Source organism: Mustela erminea, chromosome 6 (genome assembly GCF_009829155.1).
Source record: "Mustela erminea isolate mMusErm1 chromosome 6, mMusErm1.Pri, whole genome shotgun sequence".
Classification (NCBI taxonomy): Eukaryota; Metazoa; Chordata; class Mammalia; order Carnivora; family Mustelidae; genus Mustela; species Mustela erminea.
Window position 1 is genome coordinate 75997944 of NC_045619.1, and position 23512 is coordinate 76021455.

Consider the following 23512-nt stretch of genomic DNA (forward strand, 5'->3'; position numbering starts at 1 on the left):
ACTAAGGTGCAACAGTCAAAATTATTAGGAATGCTTGTGTTGAAGAAAAATATTAATACCAAATCTTTAAAATTTATCTGACAGCACATTCAGCCCTATGTGTTCAAATGCAGGTGAAGGGTTATATTCTCTTTAGTCTATGGTAGATCTCATCAGCCACCAAGCTAAGCCTCAAATAGGGGTTACGACTTTCTTTACTACGTGTTCCTAAAACACAATAGGTCTCTAGTGAATTTGCAGCATGCTTAGAAGGAAACCTTAATTTTGGTTAAAAGCATGATGCTTAATCTGTTATAATATGGTAGGTCAAATCATACCATATATAAATTGTCCTACAAAATATACATTTGATGGTATTTCAAATGGAATGTTTTCAAGTTGGTGGTGGTAGCCAAAGATGCTGAGAACTTAAAAGGTACATAATATAAAAAAACCTGCAAAATTCAAATACTTAATTTTTATTATATTATAAAGGTTCACCAAATCTAAAAATAATACTCTAATTGTATAAGGTTTCTTTTTAAGTAGTTGTTTTTAAAAAAATTATAAATAATCTTTATACTGTGCCAACTGTCTTGTACTTCAAAGATATGGAAATTTGTCTTTGTCACTATATAAATAACAAATAGTCCTTTAAAGGAGAGGTTGAGGAGAATAAAGGAGAATGTGGCTAATCTTCCCTGCTACTATATGCAGTTATGGATATAAAGTTGAATATACGATTTGCTTATGTCAGGGAGAACAGGCCATGTTCTGCTTTAAGAAATAATAAAAGTCCAGTTGCTCCTTTAATAAAGTTACTGTGCATTCAGCACAGCTGAGTACATAAGCATATAGTTAAGGCTATGCATGTAATAAAGAGAAGAATTGAGGCAATTTGGATAAATCAGAAAAATACATTTTTAGAGAGCACTTTATTGGTCTAAATATTTTTTCTTCCCATCATATTCTGATTTTACCACACAATAGCTCATTTTCCACTTTACCTGTGTGAAATATTACACAGATAAGATATTTCTTATGGGATAAGAAATATCAGTGATTTTCTCTGTTAAATCACATCTCCTTTTCTGGGGGAAAAGATCAATATTAATATCCCCTTAGAAATCAACTGTCAAAGCACCTAATTCAGGGGAAAACAACTCTCTAAAATTTTTTTAATATATGAAATGATCAAAGGAAGAAAACATTTTTTTTTTGGCTGAAGGATATTTAGACCAGTAAAATGACAGTTCAAGCGGTTACCATATTCCTGGTGGCTATGAGAACAAACCTCCTTGGCTACATCTTCAGTTTTGATAATAGTGCTAGGAATAAACCAGACTTCAAGCGAAGAACAAAACATCTTGGAGACTGGCAGAAACACACTGAATTTAGAGATAGCCATCTTTTCACTCCAAAGAGTACCTTATTAGAAGTTTAGAGCCATATTAAAGTCCATCAAACTTACATATTCTTATCTGGCCCCAGACAATTCATTCATATTTTCATTGGAATTAGCAAGTAATTTTTTATATTCTGAATAGCTCTCAAGAGCAAAAATTAGAGTTCATTGATGAATGGGCATAAAAACCAACAAACATTTTGAGAAGACATTGTAGCAATGTATACTATATTAGAACCATTAATCTGTTCCAATAGAAAATCCCAATTTTTAGACAAGAAGGAAAAAAGTCCAAGCAAGTATGAGAAAAAGGAAACACCCACAGACATATCTATGTCTTTTTTTGATAAACTGTCAGGGAAAATGAGAAAAGGGTGTGCAAAATAAAAATGAGTTTATGTTCTTAAAGTAAAAAAAAAAAAAAAAAAGACTATAGTATTATTAAGTAATGTCACAGTTCCCTTAAGAGTTACTAAAAAAACCCTAAGGAAAAAATTTGTCCCACTATTTAATTAAAACATCAGTAACAGCTGGATTATCTGTCACTGATTTTCTTTCTTTCTTTTTTGCTTCAGGAATTACTCGATTAAAAGAAGGGGAAAAATAGTCTGCTAGCAACTATTTATATTAACACAAATGAAGGCACAAATAGTAGGACTCCAGAGGCGATGAGTGAAGGCATGGTAAGCATCAGGTGATTTTGGCATGAACAGAAACCCTGAAACACAGTCAAAGATCTGGTGCTATTTTGTGTTTATAGTTGCATACCTAAGTGACTAACTCATATCAGGGATCCATAAAAATGTTTTCTTTCTTTCTTTCTAGCAATAAAATATACTTATCAAAACTTGCTACCTTATCTGTGCAAATGTATACTTATCACCAATGCAAAAAATATGTATGAAAATAAACCCTAAAAGACCTGCTTTTCATAATGTTCAAAAGGTCCTGTGCAGAGTCAGTTTCTGAAGAACTCTCAAGATCTGATTTGGAGAGAGAGACCAAAATGTGGAATCCACAGGAGATAAGGACAATTGTGCCTCTGTATGAGGTACTTTTGAATTTGTTGAAAGCTTAAACAGAATCTTTCTAATAGCTGATCACAGATACGCTTCTTGTCCTTAGGAAAATTTAGGGCCAACAGGCCATGTTTTGACAGAAGACACCCTCGGATCTTATCCCAGAATCCTCCTTCATAAGTATATCATACAATTAAGCTAGAATAGCACTGATTCTATTGCCACTAATAATTATATATGGTTTTAGGAAAAAAGGATACCACTGAAGTCACTGGATACAATATTCATTTTAGACTACCTCAGGAAGGAATTACATACATTTGTTCAGTAATTATTAGTTTAAAATCCCTAAATATTGTTTTATATTTCTGCTTGTGAAAAAAAAATGTCATCATGGTTGTATCTTCCTCCTAATCAAATATTTTAGATTATGAGGTCATTCAAAACTAGACTGTGGAAAGAACCAGATTAAAAGCAGGGCATTGAGGTCACCAATTGCTGCTTTTGTCCCCCAGGTTTGTTTAAATACCTAAATAAATCAGCATCTGAAAATTATTCTACATCAGAAGCATCGTTGTCAGAAAGATGATAGTTACTTCCCTTCACCCGAATATATTCAATATATCTCCCTTCATCAGAATCTGAAGCGCCACATGTACATAACCTGTTGTCAAAGAGTGATTCGATTTCTTCTAATTTTTTCCCTTTGGTCTCAGGAAGACAGCCATAGATGAAAAGGAGTCCCACACCAGCGAATCCAGCATAAAGGAAGAAGGCTCCTGCAATGGAAAATAATACGTATTTGTAGGTACAGTCCTATGTTGGAAAAAGTACTTGATTTTGACTTTTCTTTCTGGTCAATTGTGCCTAACTGGTCTGACATGGATCAAGAAATAACTACCAGCCTGCTTTACTGTTACTTTTCAAGCTCTAGGTTCAGATATAACTTCTGCTTTGAATCTCTCCTTACTTCCCTGGCTAGAGATCATTGTTCTCTACTATGTATTTTTAAAGCACTTTGCTGAGGCCCCCATCATCATTATCAAAAAGTATTATAATTGTCTGCATGAATTTGTGTTTGTCTTGTCTGCTAAACTGCAGGCACTTTGAGGGAGATGTGTTCTTCTGCTTCAGTGTCAAAACTGATCTCCTCGAGGGCTGTATGGCTTGTTTGTGTTTGGGTCCCCAGTGCCTAGAATGGTACCTGACACATTGGAGGGTCTAGAAATAAATGTGCTTTTGTTCACTGCCAGATTGAATACACTGGGTAAATAGATCTGAAATGAAGGGCTAAACTAGAAAATATAAAGACATATTTCAAAAATCAAGCTTTAAGCAAAACAGAGCAGTTAAAGACCTGAATAATATTTCTCATTCTGTTGAATCATTACAGAATGGGAAAGACATTTTGTTTTTAACACTTTTTTTTTAAGATTTTATTTATTTATTTGACAGAGATCACAAGTAGGCAGAGAGGCAGGCAGAGAGAGAGGAGGAAGCAGGCTCCCTGCTGAGCAGAGCGCCTGATGTGGGCTCTATCCCAGGACCCTGGGACCATGACCTGAGCCGAAGGCAGAGGCTTTAACCCACTGAGCCACCCAGGCGCCCCTGGGAAAGACATTATTAAGAATACTTTTTTTTTTTTTTTTTTTTTGACAGAGAGCACTAGCAGGCAGAGAGAGAGAGGGGGAAGCAGGCTTCCCGCCAAAGCAGAGAGCCCAATGCGGGACTCAATCCCAGGAACCTGGGATCATGACCTGAGCCGAAGGCAGCGGATTAACCCACTGAGCCACCCAGGCGCCCAAGGCTACTTTTTTTTTTTTTAAGAGACCACAGGCACTCGTGTGGGTGGGGAGGGGCAGGCAGTGAGGGAGAGAATCTCAGACAGACTCCCTGCTGAGTGTGGAGCCCAACTCGAGGCTGGATTCTATGACCCTGAGATCATGACCTGAGCTAAAAACAAGAGTTGGACGCGAGTTGGACGCTCAACCAATTGAGTATCCAGGTGCCCCAAGACTACTTTCTTAAAGACATGCCTATAAGCACCATTTCAGGAAAAGGAAACCATGGAGGAAAAATGCTGCTGAACTGCTGAACTTGCCTTGTAGTCCACCTGAAAGAATCTGCTCTGAAATGAGAAGGAGTTATGAGAAAAGCGAAAAAGAGGTAAATTATGAGATTTTGAAAAAACATGAAAGGGTTGATTAAATTATGACAGTTTGTTAGATTATGACAGTTTGTTAGATTAAATCATCAGAAGCTATAAGACTCTTAAAATGCTGGATTAAATCACATTCTCGGTTAAAAACTCCATTTACACCTATAGGGGTCCTTTATTTCATTTGTTTTGGTTCATGTTAAACAGACATGTCTTATACTTGGTAAATAATCAGAAAATAGTACTAGGTCACCTGGGATGCATGACTGAATTACAGTGAGAGGAAGGATCTGTAGAGAGTGTGGATTGGAAAGTCACAAAGTGACACAGGCAGACTCCTAGGATAGTTTCTTAAATTCTCTTGACCTTGGTTTCCTCATCTAATGCAGAAAATAACTGCTGCCCTGCCCTGCCCAACTGCAAACAACAGAAATAATTAATGTATGATGTTACATGCCTATCAGAATTCCAAAAAAGGGGATAGCATTATCAAATTCCACTAAATGACTAGGGAAGAAGGGTTACTATTAGCATAGAATGATATTAGTAGGACTTAAACACTGGGAAAGTTTTCATAAAAAAGGTGATACTGACAAGCTAGATCTTGGATAATGTGGGGATTTAGGGGGAAAAATGAAAGGAGATACAGTCCTATGTTTGATTACAGAGAAGTGAAACTTGTGGGAAGAGAAATGGAATCTTTAACAGGGAGGGATAAAGAAAGGATGGTAATCATGATGATAACACAGGAAAAATAAGTGCAGATGGTAAAACATTTTAGAATAAATCAGGCTGCTAAACTCCAAAATCTCTAACAGAGAAAACTAGGTTTGGCTTTATAAACTATAATATTGAGGAAACACATACCATGTTTCACAATTTAGGAACAGGCATAAAGAAAAATAACAAATCTTTCAGTGCTCAACCCTATAGTTAAAAACAATTAGATGGATTAGGAAAATTCTTAAAAGGCCATAGGGCTTCATGGCTGTGACCCAGATTCCCAAGCCAAACAACATCAAGGAAATGCTATTAAAATATAAGAACTTTTATAGAATCTGAAGAAACTAAAGTGGGCAAATACCAAAACTTCCTAAGTGTGCTCCACTGGTGAGACGTATGGGTAAGCCCCAGGGGCAAGGGCCAACTGGGGTTGGGTGGTTGCGACCCACTCCAAATAATGGCCAAGTCAATTATGTAAACTTACTTAGCATTTCTTTTTGGAATGAAAATGAAAAAAAAAATTGTCTGTAATGAGTCTGTCAGGATTGTTAAGTGCACATATTCCTTAGCTTTGTTCTGAAGGAAGTAAATCTTATTAGAGTCCTATAACAAGTTTTGGATTTAAGCAAATGTTTAATTGAATTATACATAATGAGGAATCAAGATCATATGTGACTGAATTTCAGTATTTCAGTATAGGAACTTTGATACAATCCTTTCCAAGGGATCTAACTGGTAGATTTAGTATTTAGTATTCACAGTGCTATACATAAAATGGTATACTGGTGACAGTTTTTAGTAATAAACACTAGTGCATGAGGTCCAAGGCAGACAGACTATCTAAGCAGTACAGTTTAGAAAGGAAACCAAAATCTGGAGAAAATAAAAGACCTGCATATTTCAAGAGAAATACTTCATTATGGCATGTGTTTGGTAAATGAGGAATAGAAACATGCACCTTACATAAACCAATAACATGTAGATTAAAATTCAGATCCAAAAACAGGGAAAAAACTATCTAAACTTAAATGTTGTTCCGCTTCTAGCGAGCAGTAGACCTAATGGACCAGTGTGCCGACATAATTGAAGCTTGGCTTAATGCAAAGCAAAATCTGCTTCTACCCGGATATAGTTCTTTATTATATATATAAATATATTAAATGAAAGTGCAGTTGACACTAGTATCCAGTGTGCAACATAGTGATTCCACAACTCTATCTTATGCTGTGCTCACAAGTATAGCTACCATCTGTCACCACACTAATACTGCTATTACTGTACCATTGATCATATGCCCTATGCTGTACTTTCCATCTCCGGGACTTTTTCATTCCATTACTGGAAGCCTGTACCTCCTACCAATCATTTTGCCCATCCCCTCCAGCCCCTACCTCTCTGGCAACCACCAGTTTGTTCTAACTGGATATTTCTCAAAGAAGCCTGGCTATGAGCTATTTAAATTTTATTTCTGTTGCCTCATGTTGTTCAGGCAGCATAAATTTGAGAGAAAGGCACTCTGGTAACAAATGCCTTGCCTTGTAGACTTTTGGTCTATGACTTAAGATGTTACCCCATATTTAGGTCTTTAAATATTTAAGAATTCTCCAAAACAAACAAAAAAAATAAGCATTCTCAAGAACTAGCAAATATGGGTAAATATTTATTGTGTAAATATTTATGGTCTCAGAAAGATAGGTTTTTGAATTTATGTAAAAAGTTCTAATTGCCAATGGGTTAAAACTGAATATATGAAATACATATCCAGTTTCAAATGCCAGTGTATTTCCTTTTTTAATGTTTCTAAATTTCTAAAAGTTCACTGGGTGACACAAGAGTTTTATAAAGATAATAAATACCAATACGGATGTTGAGAATGAGAAGGAACAGATTCATATAATGTTTCTTCATATTAAAATTCTTCCGCATATTTATTCATTTGACAGACACCTGTGAATGCCCAGTGAACAGGAATGCCCAGGAAGGCACTGGGACTAGTGTAATGGTGAACAAGGCATAAGTCCTGGCCCGAGTTCCAAACATTTATGGTCCAACTGTGAGGGGTGTGTGTGGGTTCTTGCAAAAAGGAATTTAAGTGCCCGGAGCATGGGATGAGGTAGGGTGAGTGATGGGTAAGGGATCAGAGAACTGGTATAAGCAAGAGATAATCCCTATACATACAGAGACTTATGGGGAGATTAGAATAAAAACCTCACATTTCATCTTTTAGAATCCAATTACAAACTGTAAACTCATACATATAATGAAGAAATTCTGTTGCTAAAGAGAAAGTCTTTTTGTTTTAATAGAAATGGACTTGAAGTAGCTTCCTGAAGTTTTTTCCTGTCTCAGCCACTTCCTAATACTGTTTTGAGTTATGGTCCACACATTTGCACATAAACACCTCTGTTAGGTTTATGCTTCAGGCAGTGGTAAGTGCTGCTCTTAGTGGATGCTGAAATTAACATGCTGTAACCTGAACAGCATGGATGATACAGTGGAAGGTATAAATCATAGCATGACCTTTGGGGGAGCTACTTGGACATGACTCCATCTCCGTCACGAGACATCTTCAAGCATTAGCCCTTAGATTCCCCACCTGCCTCCTTTCTACCATGTTCTGTTGTTTAGGTTTCTTCATTAAACTAAAAGCACTGCTGTGAAGATTTCCAACTGGGGAGAGAGCTGGGAGATGTTTGGGTTGGAAGGTGGGTTAAGGCTCTAAAGCACTGAGGGACAAGAAGGAGTGCTGCTTAGGAAAGGAGAATTCCTTTTATATTTTCCACGTACATTTTCAAGGCCTTTGGGGAAGGAAGGAACCACATAGAGATTACTTATAATAGCAAAAATATAACCATCTACACTTTCAAACACAAATGATAGCATGTATAAAAAGAGGAGGAAAAATAAAAATGAAACTATAGATGAGAAAAATATTCTCTTACCATAATATGTAAGATACTCTGCTGTGTGTAAAAATGTCAGTGAAACCAGAACGTTGAAAATCCAATTTATTCCAGATGAACATGCATTTCCTGTACTTCTTGCCCAAAGGGGATATATTTCAGAATTCACAGTCCAAGGCATTGGTCCCATTCCTGAGAAAAATATGAAACTAAAAATTTCAGTAAAGTAGTTTAGAATCTGAAAAAAAGTAGTTTGTCCCCTCTAAAAAGAGACACTTTAATTAATACAACACAAAGCCTTTGTTTACCAGGTGCGAAGAAAACAAGATATAAAATAAGGCCCAGAAGTGCAGTCCAGGAGTATGGTGTAGGGCAGAAATTGTAAGCCCAAAATACATCTTCTGTTTTAAATTTGGTTTCATTCTCACACCTGAAAAATATAGCAATAAAAATAATGTTTTAGGGTATAGTTACAGAAATTCAATGTGTATATATATCTTGGATATATCTGAAAGTTCCTTAATATCATTAAGGAAAAGGGTCCAAGATGTTTTTCTTGAAAAAAAAATTAAGATTAAATATACAGTATTAGCTATAAACCTCACATAGAACACTTTAGATCTGAATATAACTCAAGAGAAAAATACACTGTGTGTACAACTCAAAGCAAAAAACAAAAAACAATCCAATTTAAAACATGGTCAGTAGTGTGCACCTGATTGAGCATCTGATTCTTGGTTTCGATTCAGGTCATGATCCTCAGTGTTGGCTCAGCTCTCAGTGTCCTGAGACTGAGCCATGTGAGTCAGGCTCCGTGCTCAATGGAGATTCTCTCCCCCCTCCCTCCCCACTCTCTCTCTCAAAATAAATTAATCTTTTAAAAAAATGGTCAGAGGATCTAAGTGGACATTGCATATAGATGACAGGTACAGGAAAAAGTGTTCAACATCATTAATCATCAGGGGAATACAAATCAAAACCAAAATAATGAAATATCACTTCCCACCTGTTAGAACGGCTACCATCAAAAAAGATGAATAACAAGTGTTGGTGGGGATGTGGAGAATGAGGAACCCTTGTGCACAAACTGATGAGAATGTATATTGGTGCAGTCACTATGGAAAACAGGATGGAGGTTCCTCAAAAAATTAAAACTACCATATGATTCGGCAAAACAACTTCTGGGTATTTATCTGAAGAAAATGAAAGCACTAACTCGAAAGATATATCCACCTGCATGTTCACTGCAGCATTATTTACAATAGGATATGAAAGCAACCTGAGTGTCCACTGATGGATGAATGGATAAAGAAAATGTGTGTGTATGTATACACAAACACACACATACACACCATGAGTCAGCCTTAAGGAATTTTTGCCATCTGTAATAATATGGATGGACCTTGAGGGCATTATGCTACCTGAATAAATACCATATGATCTTGTATATGCAATCTAAACAAAAATACTGAGCCATGTCATAGATAGAGAGAACAGATTTATGGTTGCTGGGGCACAGAGTTTGGAGAATTGAAATGGGTCAAAAGGTACAAACTTCCAGTTAAAAAATGTCATGGAAGGTAATGAACTGCATGGCAACTACAGTTAATAATACTGCATTGCATGTCTGAAAGTTGTTTAGAGAGTACGTCTTAAAGGGTCTCATGACAAGAAACATTTGTAAATAATTTATGATGATGGATGTTTAATGCCAAATCATGTGGTCTACCTGAAACTAAATACGATGTTACAGGTTAATTATATACCTCGATAAAAAAACACATTCTGTTTTATACCCACGTTGTATAAGTCAGGCATGATTTCCAGTTAGTCCTTGAAAGCTATAGTAACCATTTTAAGACTACTGAGAGTCTGTCTGTTGTGGTAGAAAGAACTCAGAATTTGCAGTGAGGACAAGATTCAAATTCCCACACCAGATTTTTTTTTCCATCATCTGTAAAATGGGGATAATGCCTTACAGGTAATTTTAAAGATTAGAAGGGTCTCTTGTAAAGAGGTGACTGCATAGATGTGAGAAAGGAAAAATGCTCATATCTGATCCCAGCTAACACTTTCCCTTCCTGCTGCACGCCCTTGCTTCTGTCTCAGTCACTCTCTGGTGACTCTGCCTCCTAGTTCTTTTGTGAAGCAAAGTCTCCTCTGGTCTTAGATTGACTTTCAAGTTGAACTTCCAATTCTTTACCTTAATTGAAAAATTGTCCATGAAGACACAACAAGCCTCAAAAACTTTCTTGCCCTCGTTGTCATTTTTAGTCTAGTGTTCTGCCTCTGATGACCTCTATGTTTGAACCTTAACATCTAAGCCCTGTCCTTGCTAGTCTGTTTATGACCTCCATCATAACAACCCACCTTGTCTTCCTGAGTTGGATGCCCGGTCAGTCATATCCTCCATCCCCCTTCACATCCTCTGCCACAGTTTATTTTTACTTCTGGCCCATATAATACTTTGGCCTCATCATTCTTTATTTAGCCTCTGAAACTGCAAGAGGGCACTTTATAGTTTGCTTGATTTGGAATTATTTTACCTCAAGGTCTCTGCATCCCTTTTCTGATAAAAAGCATTTTATTTCCTTATTTTTGATAACTTCCTCCACGCCCAAATCATAATCTTCAGATTCTGAACTCCCGTCAGTATTCACCTAACCTCATCATTCAGTGTAGACCATGCCAATACACTTCACTGGCCTAGAACCCATTTTTCCTTCCTCCATGCTTATCTGCCATCCACACAATGTCAGTTTCCAACCCTGTGCAGTACCATCTAACTGCCTTCAATTACTTTGGTCATCTGTTGCATCAGTTAATTAAAATATTTGTTGTTATCTCCAGTACTGAGGTCTTTCCCTTTTTCTCACTACTGTGAACTTGGGTACTTCTTTAAGAAGAAAATGAACATCCTCAGTTTTACTCTCTTGAAGCTCTTGTGTTCCTGCATTTTCTTCCAGGGCTCTTCTCTTCCACCTCCATTAGTAACATGTCTCTTGCCTTTTCTAAGGACCTGCACCTCTTCCTTGTTCTGTCTCTGCTGGGGTCACTTTCAATCAGTAGTCTATCTCTTTCTGCCATTTTCATTTTTTTTTCTGACGTGAGCCTTCACCTTCTATTTTATGACACACATGATTGCTGCTACCTAATTATTCAACCCCTCTCATATGACATTAGTTCATCTGCAATTATGGAGAAATTTATTCTGGTGAACTCTTCATCCTTTCGCCCCACTCTTTCCTTCCTAGCCCAGTTCCCCCATCCACCCATGGGTCAGCTGACTCTCACACAGTCAGGCTGTTTTCCTGGATCCACTTACCCAAAAGTTAGACCTCCTAACCTTGATTCTGAGGTTCTTTAATTACTTTCTGGTGGTTGACAGTGCTGACAACCCCTTTTTCTTCTTTTCCTTTTGCATTTTCCAGTTATATCTCCATCTTTTCTGATATATATGTCTTCATTGCTTTTTGAAGTGTCTCTTCCTTCCCTCAACCTCTAAATATAGGTGTGTTCTAAGGTTCTGTTATGAGGTCTGTCCTTTGTCTCTTAAACAGCCCATCTAATTTTAACTAATTTTTTAAAAGGCAGACTGCCACATGCAGTGCTTCATTGTATGTGTCTGGAGTTCTGGAATCTTGATGACCCTACATTCTCCTACAAATTGAACTCAAAAGCTCTTTTGGAGGTTCTAAGAGGTGTGCAGCTTCTCCTATACCCTTGATGGAAGAACAGTATCTGGGAAGGTCATCCTTTTTGAGTGTACAGCACAGGAGGGATGCACATGGAAGGGGGAGGGAGGGGACACCTGTCTAGTAGCCAGATCAGCCAATCAGTGGGGTGACATATCACTGCTAGATTACTCCTGCACCCATCTCATCTAATTTTAAAGATGATAATCTCCACATGGATGCTCCCTGATAGTTTACTCTAGCACTGACTTTTTTCTCATGCTCCATTGATGGAATTTAGGTATCTGCTGAATATCCACTATTATCAGAGGCTGTTGGAACATTAACTGTGTCATGCATACTGAGTGCTTAGCACAGTGCTTGGCATGTAGTGTATGCATAGTATGAGTGTAATAGTGCCTCTCATGACATTTCTTTTTTGATACCACCACCATTCCCTGAGTTGAAATGCGTTAAACACTTGAAGTTTATCTTCAATATTTTCTTACCCATCTTTCTTTAAATTCCCCATACTTTGAAGATCAATTAAAGAAGAGTGGCTAGGACTATGAGCTCTGGGACTGACATCCTATGTTCAGATCTAGGTTGGGACACCCAGATTTGAAGCTGGGATATTTGTAACTTAGGTACTTAACTTTTCAAAGCCTGTGTCCTCATCTGTGAAATCAGGATTTTCCTGGCACCTACCTCAAACAATTATTTAGAGGCTTACATGAGATGATATATGCAGAAAAATTTAACATAAGGTGGGTAAGAATTCATAATTATATTGCCTAGATATAGTTTCTTGAATCTGATTATTCTTTTTTTGTGTGTGTTAATACCACCCCAATTCAGACTCCATTTATCTCATCAACTGCATTTGTCTCTATAGCAGATTCTAGAGCAGTCTCTCCATGGTCCACTTCCTAATATGCATACTCTTCTCTAGTCCTCGTTCCTTGAGTGTGGGAGTGACCCATGACTTGTTTCTAACAGAATGTGGCAGAAGTGACAGGACATATGTGATTATGTAAGATGACAGTGGCTGCTCTGCTGAAGTCTCTCACACTCTTGCTAGCTTTGAAACAGTAAGCTGTCATGTTGTGGGATGACAGTGTTGGGATGCTCATGGAAGGAATGGAGGGATGTCTTTAGGAGCTGTAGATAGCCTTTGATTGACAGCAAGAAACTGAAGTCCTTGGTACAAAAGTTACTGAATTCTGCTAACAAAATCTTCCCTAGTTGAGCCTCAGATAAAGCCATGGTCCAAGTCAACGCTCTGTACTCTTGTGAGACCCTAGGTAGGGGGACCTAGCTAAGCGTGCCTGGACTATTGGCCCACAGAAACCGGGGTATAATTAATCTGTGCTGTTTTAAGTAAGTATGTGCAATATTATTATAGCACCAATAGAAAATGAATATAGTCTCCTACTGATTTGCCCTGCGTTTAGCATTCCTTTCTTCAAACCACTGCCCCACCAAGTTGAGCTCTTGAAAACATTGCTCTGACCACCTTATTGCTCAAAAACCTTCAACCCCCTTATCCCAACTGCCCATATAATGGGGCCTGCAAAATTTGGCTGGAGCCTACCTTATCTTATATTCCTATATACAATCCTTTTCTCTGACTAAATTATACGACTAATTTTTTGAGCCAGCTTTCCAGACCTGTATGTATGTATATATGTTCTACTCGTGACATTTCATCTAACTGAAAGTAAACTCTCACTCTTGAGCTCCACTGTCACAACCAAGCTCAGCCTTAAAGGTGAGTGCAGATGTCACCCACTCACCAGAAATACTCTCTCCTCTCAATGGATTTTCATTTTCCTTACCTGCATCATTATCACATAAGTGCTCTGTACTGTCCTATCTGTATATCCTCCCCCTTTTACTGTCCTGGACTCTTATCTGAAGCAGCACAGCACAAAGGTTAAGTTAAGGTTTAGAGCTGGGCTGCACGGCTTTGTATCTCGGTTCTATTACTTACCAGCTGTGTAACTTTGGGCAAATTAGTCAACCTCTTTGTACCTTGGTTTTCTAATCTATAAAAGTCCCTAATAAACTTGTTACAAAGATTATCTACAGTTGTAATTGTATGGCACAAAGAAAGTGATTTAAGTGTGTGCCAAAAGAATAGCAAGTTTTGTGTTCCCCACCAGAGTTTTCTTAGATCTCCACCTCTAGTCCATACTAGTATTCTCTATGGGCATAAATGAAGCCTTTGCACTGAACTGTGAGTAAAAAACAGCATTAGAAATGCTCTGATCAATAATCTTCCATCTTCGGGCACCTGGGTGGCTCAGTGGGTTAAAGCCGCTGCCTTCGGCTCGGGTCATGGTCTCAGGGTCCTGGGATCGAGTCCCACATCGGGCTCTCTGCTCAGCAGGGAGGCTGCTTCTCTCTCTCTCTCTCTCTGCCTGCCCCTCCATCTACTTGTGATCTCTCTCTGTCAAATAAATAAATAAAATCTTTAAAAAAAAAAAAACTTCCATCTTCATTTCCCACTAATCAAAGAGTCTTTTGCGTTATGAAGATCCTAAAATGAGAAAGTAAGAAAGGGGACAGAGAAGAGTGAAAAAGGCAGGCAGGTTCCTTCAGAGGGAAATATTTACAAATACTCAAATCACTAAAATCTGCTGAAAAATTCTATTCACCATTTTCATTATTACCAAAGTCACTTGCAGGATCTCTTTTGCTGGAACAGTGGAAAGCAGCATATTTTAGGGTTAGCTCTGTGCTTGGTGTGATGTAGGTTTTCACTGTTTGGCTAGGCATGTCTGTGTGCGTAAAAGGGCGAGCAACTCCTCGTCATCCTCATGCTGAGTTTAGGAAAGTGCTGCAGGCTCTGACTTGGCAAGTTACACACTCAGCGATACACGGATGGCTAATGACTAAGACTGTGACATCACCTGACATTTAGAATATAAACACTAGAAATCCCAATGGAAAGATAAAAATGTATATTCCAAATGTTACTGCAAAATACCCTCATGTTCTCCTGGCTAAGTGACTGCTGGGGGTGGGGGAGGGGAGGAAGAACATCACGCTCTAGAGAAAGAACAAAAAACACTTGGACATCAGTGTGTGGGTTAGGAATAGAAAAAGCCATGCTCTTTGATGGGACACAGCACACTCTAGAGCAAAACCAGAAAGCACGTAAAGATCATAGGAGCTGCGCAGAGAGGCTGTTGCAGCGGACAAAGCAGTGGAACTGTACAAGCTGGCCACAGTCTCCCTTCACCAGAGACCGAGGGCTACTCCAGAGAGAGCGCGGACAAACACCTGCCATGTATACCATAAATGATCAGTTCACTGTTCCAGTCACGGAACCCACAGTGCTGCCTCTAATAACGCTTCTGGAAATTAACAGCTCTCTTTGAAGGCAGAACAGTTCTCCCTTGCCTACTCGACACCCACTCTAAAACCATTTCAGATGTAGAGCTATTTCTATCATGTGTGTGCGTGTGTGTGTGTGTGCACGCGTGTGTGTGTGTGTGTTACCTCTCTCCCCATCAGCTATCCAGAGAAATAACCAACAGAACTAAGTGCTGTGACTGCCCTTGCCCCAGTTAACCATAAGCACTTGGTTCTGTACTTCCTATACAGCACATGCTTTTTGTATTGCTCCTTTATTCATGAGCATAACTGGGGAATGCGAGAAAATACAACCTGTATTTATCATGCAAAACTTCAAATTTTATTTCGCCAGTCCTAATCATTGAGAAACCAAGAGAACTCTGCCTCCATCCCAGAGTTTACAAAAGATGTAGGGTTTTGGAGAAGGTAAGAGAAAGCTTACTACAGTTTGTCTGCCACATGTGCCAGTCTTCTACAGAGTTTCCTGCACCCGTTTTACTTGCCAGTTCATTACTGGGAAGTGGGAGTGAAGCATGATTTCATATCTAGTTCCTGACAAAGGTCTGCAATTTCTTTGAAGAACGTCATTAATCTACCACCTCAAAGCAAAACGGACACCTCTAAAAGTGAACTTTAATAGTTCTTATTCTAGAGGAATTCATGATCCGATCACACAGTGATAGTCTGAGCATGGTGATAGAGAGGTACATAAGGATAGAGTATCTCCCCAGGGAAGGACACCTCCACTCTTGTCTGAAGAGAAATAAACAGAATGCCAATCACTTAGGGGGCCAGGAGGATGTAAACTTATAAGCAACCCAAGTCATGAGAAATTTCAACTTTTGAACACTCCCATCAAAGCAACAGGAAAAGTTACTGTTAGAAACTTGACTCCTCCTCACTTTAATTTCTTTTCACTAGCATAGTTACTACATGATAATCTAACATGAAATAAACTTGGGTCAAGGGTAGCAACATAGTAATTAAATTCTTAAAAAAAAAATTTAGAGTGGGAGAGAGTGAGCAAGCAAGCGGGGGGGGGGGGAGGCAGAGGGAAAGAATCTCAAGCAGATTCTACACTGAGCGTGAAGCCCAACACGGGTCTAGACCTCATGACCCTGAGATAATAACCTGAGCCAAAACCAAGAGTTGGACGCTCAACATACTGAACCACCCAAGCACTCCAGTATAGCATTTAAATTCTAACATATGCACAGATGAATCATTTTAGGAACGTATGGCTCCCTAGCTTGCAGCAACCAGACCAGGTTGAAGACCTTGGCCTAAGATGATTTTCTATTGTCTAGTCTTTTATTTTTCCTGGATTTTGTTGTTGTTGTTATTTCATAATTTTCCTACAGAGGACTGTGACGTAAAGGCAAGTTGAAAAAAAAATCATTGATTATTATTTTTTTTTATTATTTTTCTGGTAAAAAAATCTTTAGAATTACTGAGACAAATCACAGACATGGGTAAATCTCATATTAGATATCTGGAGCCAAAAGCCTCTTTTTAAATGAATTGATTTATATATAAATCATGGTATTTAAACCAACCAGGATTTTGGCTAGCTTATAGATTCTGAGTATGGGAAACAGAATATAAGTGGGCAACCAGATGAAAATAATACCTAAATATTAATTAATTATTAAATATTAAATACTTAAAGCCATACATATATAATGATACTGGTATAGTCTTTTAATTCTGCTTAAGAATTTAAATTGGTATAAATTCCTTCTGGAATGAAATCTGGCAATTTGGACATAAGAATATTTATATCTAAATAATCATGACCTAACATCTCATTTCTAAAATTTATTCTTAGGAAATTATCTGAATGGAAACATTATATGCTGAAAGACATTTCACTATACTTTTATTTATCACAAGTTAACACAGGTGAAAATCAGAAACAAAACAATACAGATATCAGTGGAGTTAAGTGAATTAAGGTACAACAACCATAGGAAATAAACAGCCATTAAAATAATTACTAAAAGTAAGATGGGCAAAATTACAAAGATTTGAAGTTTAAGTCTTAGATCTAACTTAGGTTACTTTCATTTTGGTATCAAACAAACAGTACAATGAATGTCTGTATAGTCAGTGGAAGTGGATGTGGTTCCCTGTTGCCTCTCTGGCTCCTCCTAGACCTGTCCCCTGAAGTTCTGAGATCAATGTAAAGAATCTGCCAGAAGAGCCCTGAACTCTGCCTTGGGGAGGGTCCATGTTAGCATTCGAAGTTCAAACCCATTTCTAAGAAAAATTTCTTATTTTATTACTTCATAAGAAAACACCATTCTTTTTCCTACTGCATCATTACACCAACAGCAAGCCGGGCCACCGTCCACTGGAAACATGGAAAAATACTATGAACTTGACAGTGCAGGGAACATCAATTACAAAATATTATCTATGACATCAGGTTATAGGAGAATAAATGGAAATATGGAAAACTGGGGGAAGAAGGAAATCTATTATGATTGTTTCACTTTTGAATTTATAGTTGTGATAACATCACTTCGACAAGATGGGAGCATCTTTAACAACTCAAAGACAACTAATCTGGGTCTCTTTTTCCATTGTTTTGTTTCAACTCTAGGTTTTTTCCTATAGTAAAGGCAAACATTAGAGTGAAACTTATTAGCCACTCTCCTGCTTTCACTGGCCCCGAAAGGAAGGGAAATCTTGCCTTTGAATTATAAGACTTCTCCATCACACTGTTCCTTCATATTACCCCAAAGGCCTCAAAACTCCAGGGCCGTCCCTACACCGCCTCTCAGGAGTGTGACCGTACCTGCCTCTGTTCACTGCTGGGGAGTCCCCCCTTCCCCCACAAGAAGTCATGTTCTGCCCCATGAATGGCTTGCCTGCCTCTCTCTGTTTGACAGCAACAGCCTTGGCATACAGTAGAGCTTTATACCAGAGAACGACTTGACAAATGGTTCATATTCCATCTCTATGGAAGTCAGAATATGACCTATCAGAGAAGAGGGTAAACAGAGACCATTAGAAGGGTCATACAGTTGATAGTGATGGGGGAGTGCAGGAGAGAGAGGCGAAGGGCAGACCAGTCTGTTGCACAGTATTCCAGATCTTCTAATTTTGTTTCCTTACTTTTCTCTATAAAACTTCCACTAACCAGGAAGTCTGGTGTGTCTGTCCCTCTCAACATGAAAAGTCCCAACAGAAGAATGTTCTAAGAGTAATGATCCTGATTCCGAATCTATAAAAATCCCAGAGGTCCTCAAACAAATGGATCACAATGGCCATACAGCTCCACTCTTCCAACAAGATTTTTTCAAATATTGAAAATATGGTATAAAATATTAAGATAACTTTTCCCCATATAGTCACTGTGGGAGATGCTACCCTTATTCCACTATGCCATACTCTGTTGCTCACATATTTCCTGGAACTCCTTTGGAATCATATTTAGAATCTGCTTCTTTGTCACTCAAGAAAACCAACATTTTTTTTTCTTTTTTTCATTTTCTACTTTGGGCTCTCTTCCTTTCTTTTTCTTCTTGCCATTATGAGCCAATCATATGAGGAACCCTGAAGTACTGGGTGAAAAGGAGAGACTGAATCAAATGGGATGGAGACGGGGAAACATCAAAGTAATAGTAACAAGCCTAGCATCGTAAGCTCTTCTGTTTGTCACGGGCTCCAGAGCCCTGAGAAACGTGGGATGCTCTTCCATGCGGCGGTGCTGCAGGCACACCACTCCCATCAGTGGTACTTAAGTTGAAAGCCACTTGTAAGTTCTTAAATGATGTCTAATAACCTGACACAATGTATATACTTATTTGTTAAATGAGTAAATAAATGAAACACTTAATTCAATAGAGTCAATTTTGCTGATTGCTACTGATTTCCTAAGTTAGTATCATTTAAGAACCATTTAATAATTAAAAACATTTTTTCAAAGATAATACTTTAGTAAATGAAATTAATAATACAGTTTACCCTGAGGCAAGGCTAGGATTGGCTCTTGTGTGATGATGTTACGATAAGGATCTCATGATGGTGAATCAGACCATCCCTCTCAAGTTCAAATTGAAGTCAGAGACCCGAGGTTTTCCCCCCACCTCAGGATCTGCTCTCCTCCCTGTCTTCTTTTACTCTCCTGCATTTCTTGGGGACCCTTCTCCAGTAAGGACACAGTACCTCTCTCTCTTTCCCCTTCCTGCCCTCGGGCTTCATAGGCCAGTATATTTAGTACATTTTACACATAAATAATGCTCCATGTTTTTTAAGCAAAACATAAAAATAATTTTATTAATTTTAAGCTGATCTTTGGTCATCTGATACCAAATTCTCCACAATACTGTATTAGAGAAGCCATATATTTGCCCCTTGAAATTTTTAAATTTTAAGAATTTATCTCATCTGAATTTAAAAAGTTACTGCCTGTGGTGAGATCAGACAGACATACTTCCTTACATAAGCATCATGAAATCTGTGTGTGTCATCCCAAGCTGTGAGAACTTTACAACAGTGCTCTTGGCTTATTTTCTTTCCACTGCTAGAGTTCCTGCACAGTATCCCTGCATGCGTTTTTATTTGCAGGTGCATGGGAATGAATGCAGCTGATTTATCATGGTTGGTTATCAAACCATGCAAACAATGATATAATTTGTTTCTTGGATTCTTTTCAATCCATTCTACAGCTGCCTTCCATCAAGTGTGAGTTCTATGGCTTCTTTCTGAAAGCCATGCTCCCAGCAGAAATGTCCTTGAGTAGCAGTAAATCTTCACTCGAGGAAGTTGACTAATATTTGTATGGAGTTTTACCGTACACAAAACACCCTAATCTACATTAACTCATTTAATCCCCATAATAATCCAAAGCAACAGCATTGATGGTTTCATTTTGGGTATGTGACAAAATGCAGTGACTTTCCCAAGATTACACAGAAGGGGTAGCATTTGAAACCCAGTCTTCTCTGTTTCTTTCTCCTTCAATATAATCATCCTACCAGTTCATGTATATATGAAAACCTCTTTTTTGAGGTGCCTTATTTTTTTATGGAACATAAATGGAAAAAGAAAAAATGAAAACTCTGCTTGAAATCTCCCCTAAGTCAGTGTCCTTCCTTAATGTCAGTTGTGAAGTCACTCAATCTCTACTAAAAATGAGTAGAATAAAATGCTTCCCAAAGACCATGAGGAATTACAATGAGTAGCACCTTGGCAAATTTGAGCCTCTGTGTTTTGTACATTCTCTTCTGACTTGGTATCCATTTTGCCCCAAAGCACAAAACCGTAATCAGAACAGAAAGGATGCTGACATGAGCTAGGAGCTGAAATACCATAAAATAATTTCAATAACCAGATAACTCATTTGAGGGCAGTGATGTCAACACCACAAACGTATTACAAGGAGAACAACCATTCTAATACAACAAGATGGCAGTGTCAAGCAGTCTTTAAATAATACATGCTCTAAAACCCAGAACTACAATATGACTTTCTCTGATAGAGTCGTCAGTAAGGAATTAAAAAAAATAATTCCCCAGAAAGTTGCTTAGAGGATGAAAATGTGCATTGAATATCTCAGAGATGACTTAGAAAAGAAACTGTGCCATCAGTTATTGACATAAGAATTTTCTAAATAATGAGAAGATGGAGTCATTATTATAAAACCATAAACTGTAAGGCAGTTTCACATTATTTTATCTCAAATTACTGCTAAAATGAAAATGTCATCATTTCATAAATAAAGCTTTTAATGGCAACTGCCTTTTTTTCTCACTTTCTGATTTGTATAGAGACTTCTGAAACACTTTACTGATTACCAGGAATGAAACAAACCTATAAAATGGAAATGTGTCTCGATCATTCTATATCAAAGCTGGGTTTTCTGCCATTTGGGTGAAGGAATAGCTTAACAGATCCTTTACTGTCCACCCTGTCCTTCCTTATACTGCATTCCTGGCGCTGGAGCAAAGCAAATTGTATGGCACCCACCTTCAGGCTCCTCACCCTAAAACCAGCCCTGGCTCACACCAGGAGGGTCCCTGCAAGGTCTGTCCCCTGCTCCTGCCTTACCCAGCCCATCCTCTGCCCCACCTACCATAACCCCGGCTCCCCCAGGCCAGCACAGTGACAAGCACACAGTTGGTGCTCAGTAAACTTTTGTTATATGCATCAATTATTTTCACCATTTGACTCTGTAACAAGAAAATACTGCTTTGTGATTCTGAAATTCCTTCATTTCCAAAGCAATTTTATGTAAGGAGAGAATGAATTAGTGTAATGTATTCTTTCTTCTTCAGATGACCTTTTGTGATTTTGTTAGTTTATAGCAGGTATTTAAAGTTACATGATTTGGGGGCGCCTGGGTGGCTCAGTGGGTTAAGCCTCTGCCTTTGGCTCAGGTCATGATCTCAGGGTTCTGGGATCAAGCCCCACATCGGGCTCCCTGCTCAGCAGGGAGCCTGCTTCTTTCTCTCTGCCTACTGCTCTACCTACTTGTGATCTCTGTTTCTCAAATAAATAAATAAAATCTTAAAAAAAGTTACATGATTTTTAATTCCCAAGTAATCATTCCTTTAATTAAATTATTATCTCAACAAGTAAATGCTTGTTGTATTCTAGGCATGAGACTAAGCATCAGATTAGATGAATTTAAAGATTCATTCATTCCATCACTTAACAGTAACTTACTACAAACTCAGTGTCAATTAAATTATTAGATGGACAGCCAAAAACAAATTAGTAGGTGAGAAGTTTTCATATTTCCTAATACACACAAACACCACACAAACACCCACACCCAGAGAAGAGGAGATTAGTGGAGATCTGTGGTATTTTCCTTCATACAGAGAGAAAAGGAATGGTAGCAATGAACAACATCGGTGGGTAGACTTCTGTTAGACCCTGACATATCCTGAGGGAAGGAACTTAGCACATCTGCCTGTGGTTTAGGTGTCCAGGAGATCAGCTTTAAAACCTAGTCATGATTATTCTGAGCGTATGAGTGAACAATGGGCAATCTCAGATTGTGGGTGTCTCAATGTATGGGCTCTATCTTGGATTCTAGATGAACTTGTACTCTGTGGAGTAAAGATAACCATGGTCCTGGAACTATGCCTCAAATAAGGTCAAGGTCTTAGGAAATGAAATCTTAGGGGAAAAGCACATACTCTGAAGAAGGCCTGCTATGCTTTTATTATAAAGTACATTGACAAAACCTTGTGTTCACCTTGGGTGTAAGTTTTCCCAGAGGGTCCCTGAAGTTGGTAATATGCCTCAAAGTTCTACCCATTAAAGAGGAAAGGGGGTCCTGAAGTATGTGAAATGCACATTGGAGGCAGATACTGGCATATACAGAGAAAACACAAAATTCAGAGATGACCATTCCTTGGGGACAGTTACATCTGTCTGGCTGCCCTAATCACAACAGAGAAAATCCAGAGTCGTGAAATTTTAGGAGCTGGGAAAACTTCAGGCAGAGTATTAAATCTGGACTCGACCTTGGTGAGTGATAATTCTTTGCACTGTCTTTACCCTATATGCGGTGAGGGGATGGCTCCAAAGGTTAAACACGTTATCTAAATCCTCTCTCTCTGGTAATACGTACAACGAGTATTTTCTCTGGAAGAAAGTGCTGACCAAATTTGAGATTTCAGTAAATGGCCTATTTGAGCTTTTTTGGGTCCCACTTGCCTTTGCCTTGGCATATAACAGCTAGAATATTTTTTTTTAAGATTTTATTTATTTATTTGACAGAGAGAAATCACAAGTAGTCAGAGAGGCAGGCAGAGAGAGAGAGAGGGAAGCAGGCTCCCTGCTGAGCAGAGAGCCCGATGTGGGACTCGATCCCAGGACCCTGAGATCATGACCTGAGCCGAAGGCAGCGGCTTAACCCACTGAGCCACCCAGGCGCCCCAACAGCTAGAATATTTTTATATGAATCAAATCATAGCCACAAGTAAATTTTCTGTAAATGTTTTATTTTTTAAAAAAGATAAAATTGTAATGTGAAACAGTGATGTTAAGGTGAGCCTCTGATTTGGATATCAGGAGCTACTCAATCTGGTTAAAAGTTTCAGAAGAAAAGGAGTTGGATGGTGTAAAAGGCCAGGTTTGTATAGAGGTTAACAGCACATGGTTTGCAGAATAGACCTAGGTTTGAATTCTGGTAAACCACTAGCTTCTACCAAGGACTGTAAGTAAGTGATTTAAGCTGAGGTTTAGCATCTTCATTTAAAAATGCTTAGCATGACCCTATAACCCTGCAATTCCACTACTGGGTATTCCCACCAAAGTTACAGATG

At 38.3% G+C, this 23512-nt stretch overlaps 2 protein-coding genes across 3 annotated transcripts in view; one reads left to right on the top strand and one right to left on the bottom strand.

Annotated features, from left to right (window-relative positions):
• Window positions 1-2047, top strand: part of C6H12orf40 (chromosome 6 C12orf40 homolog) — a 134387-nt gene extending 132340 nt beyond the window's left edge. Inside the window, exon 14 of the transcript XR_004286905.1 lies at window positions 1960-2047. The gene's annotated coding sequence lies outside the window, so the exon portion shown is untranslated. The remainder of the gene's footprint in view (window positions 1-1959) is intronic.
• Window positions 137-23512, bottom strand: part of SLC2A13 (solute carrier family 2 member 13) — a 363699-nt gene continuing 340323 nt past the window's right edge. For both annotated transcript variants that reach the window (XM_032347765.1, XM_032347764.1), the window contains 3 exons: window positions 8496-8617; window positions 8227-8379; window positions 137-3182 (listed from right to left, as the gene is read on the bottom strand). In XM_032347765.1, the coding sequence (XP_032203656.1) occupies window positions 2956-3182; window positions 8227-8379; window positions 8496-8617 (502 nt within the window). In that variant the 3' untranslated portion in view covers window positions 137-2955. The remainder of the gene's footprint in view (window positions 3183-8226; window positions 8380-8495; window positions 8618-23512) is intronic.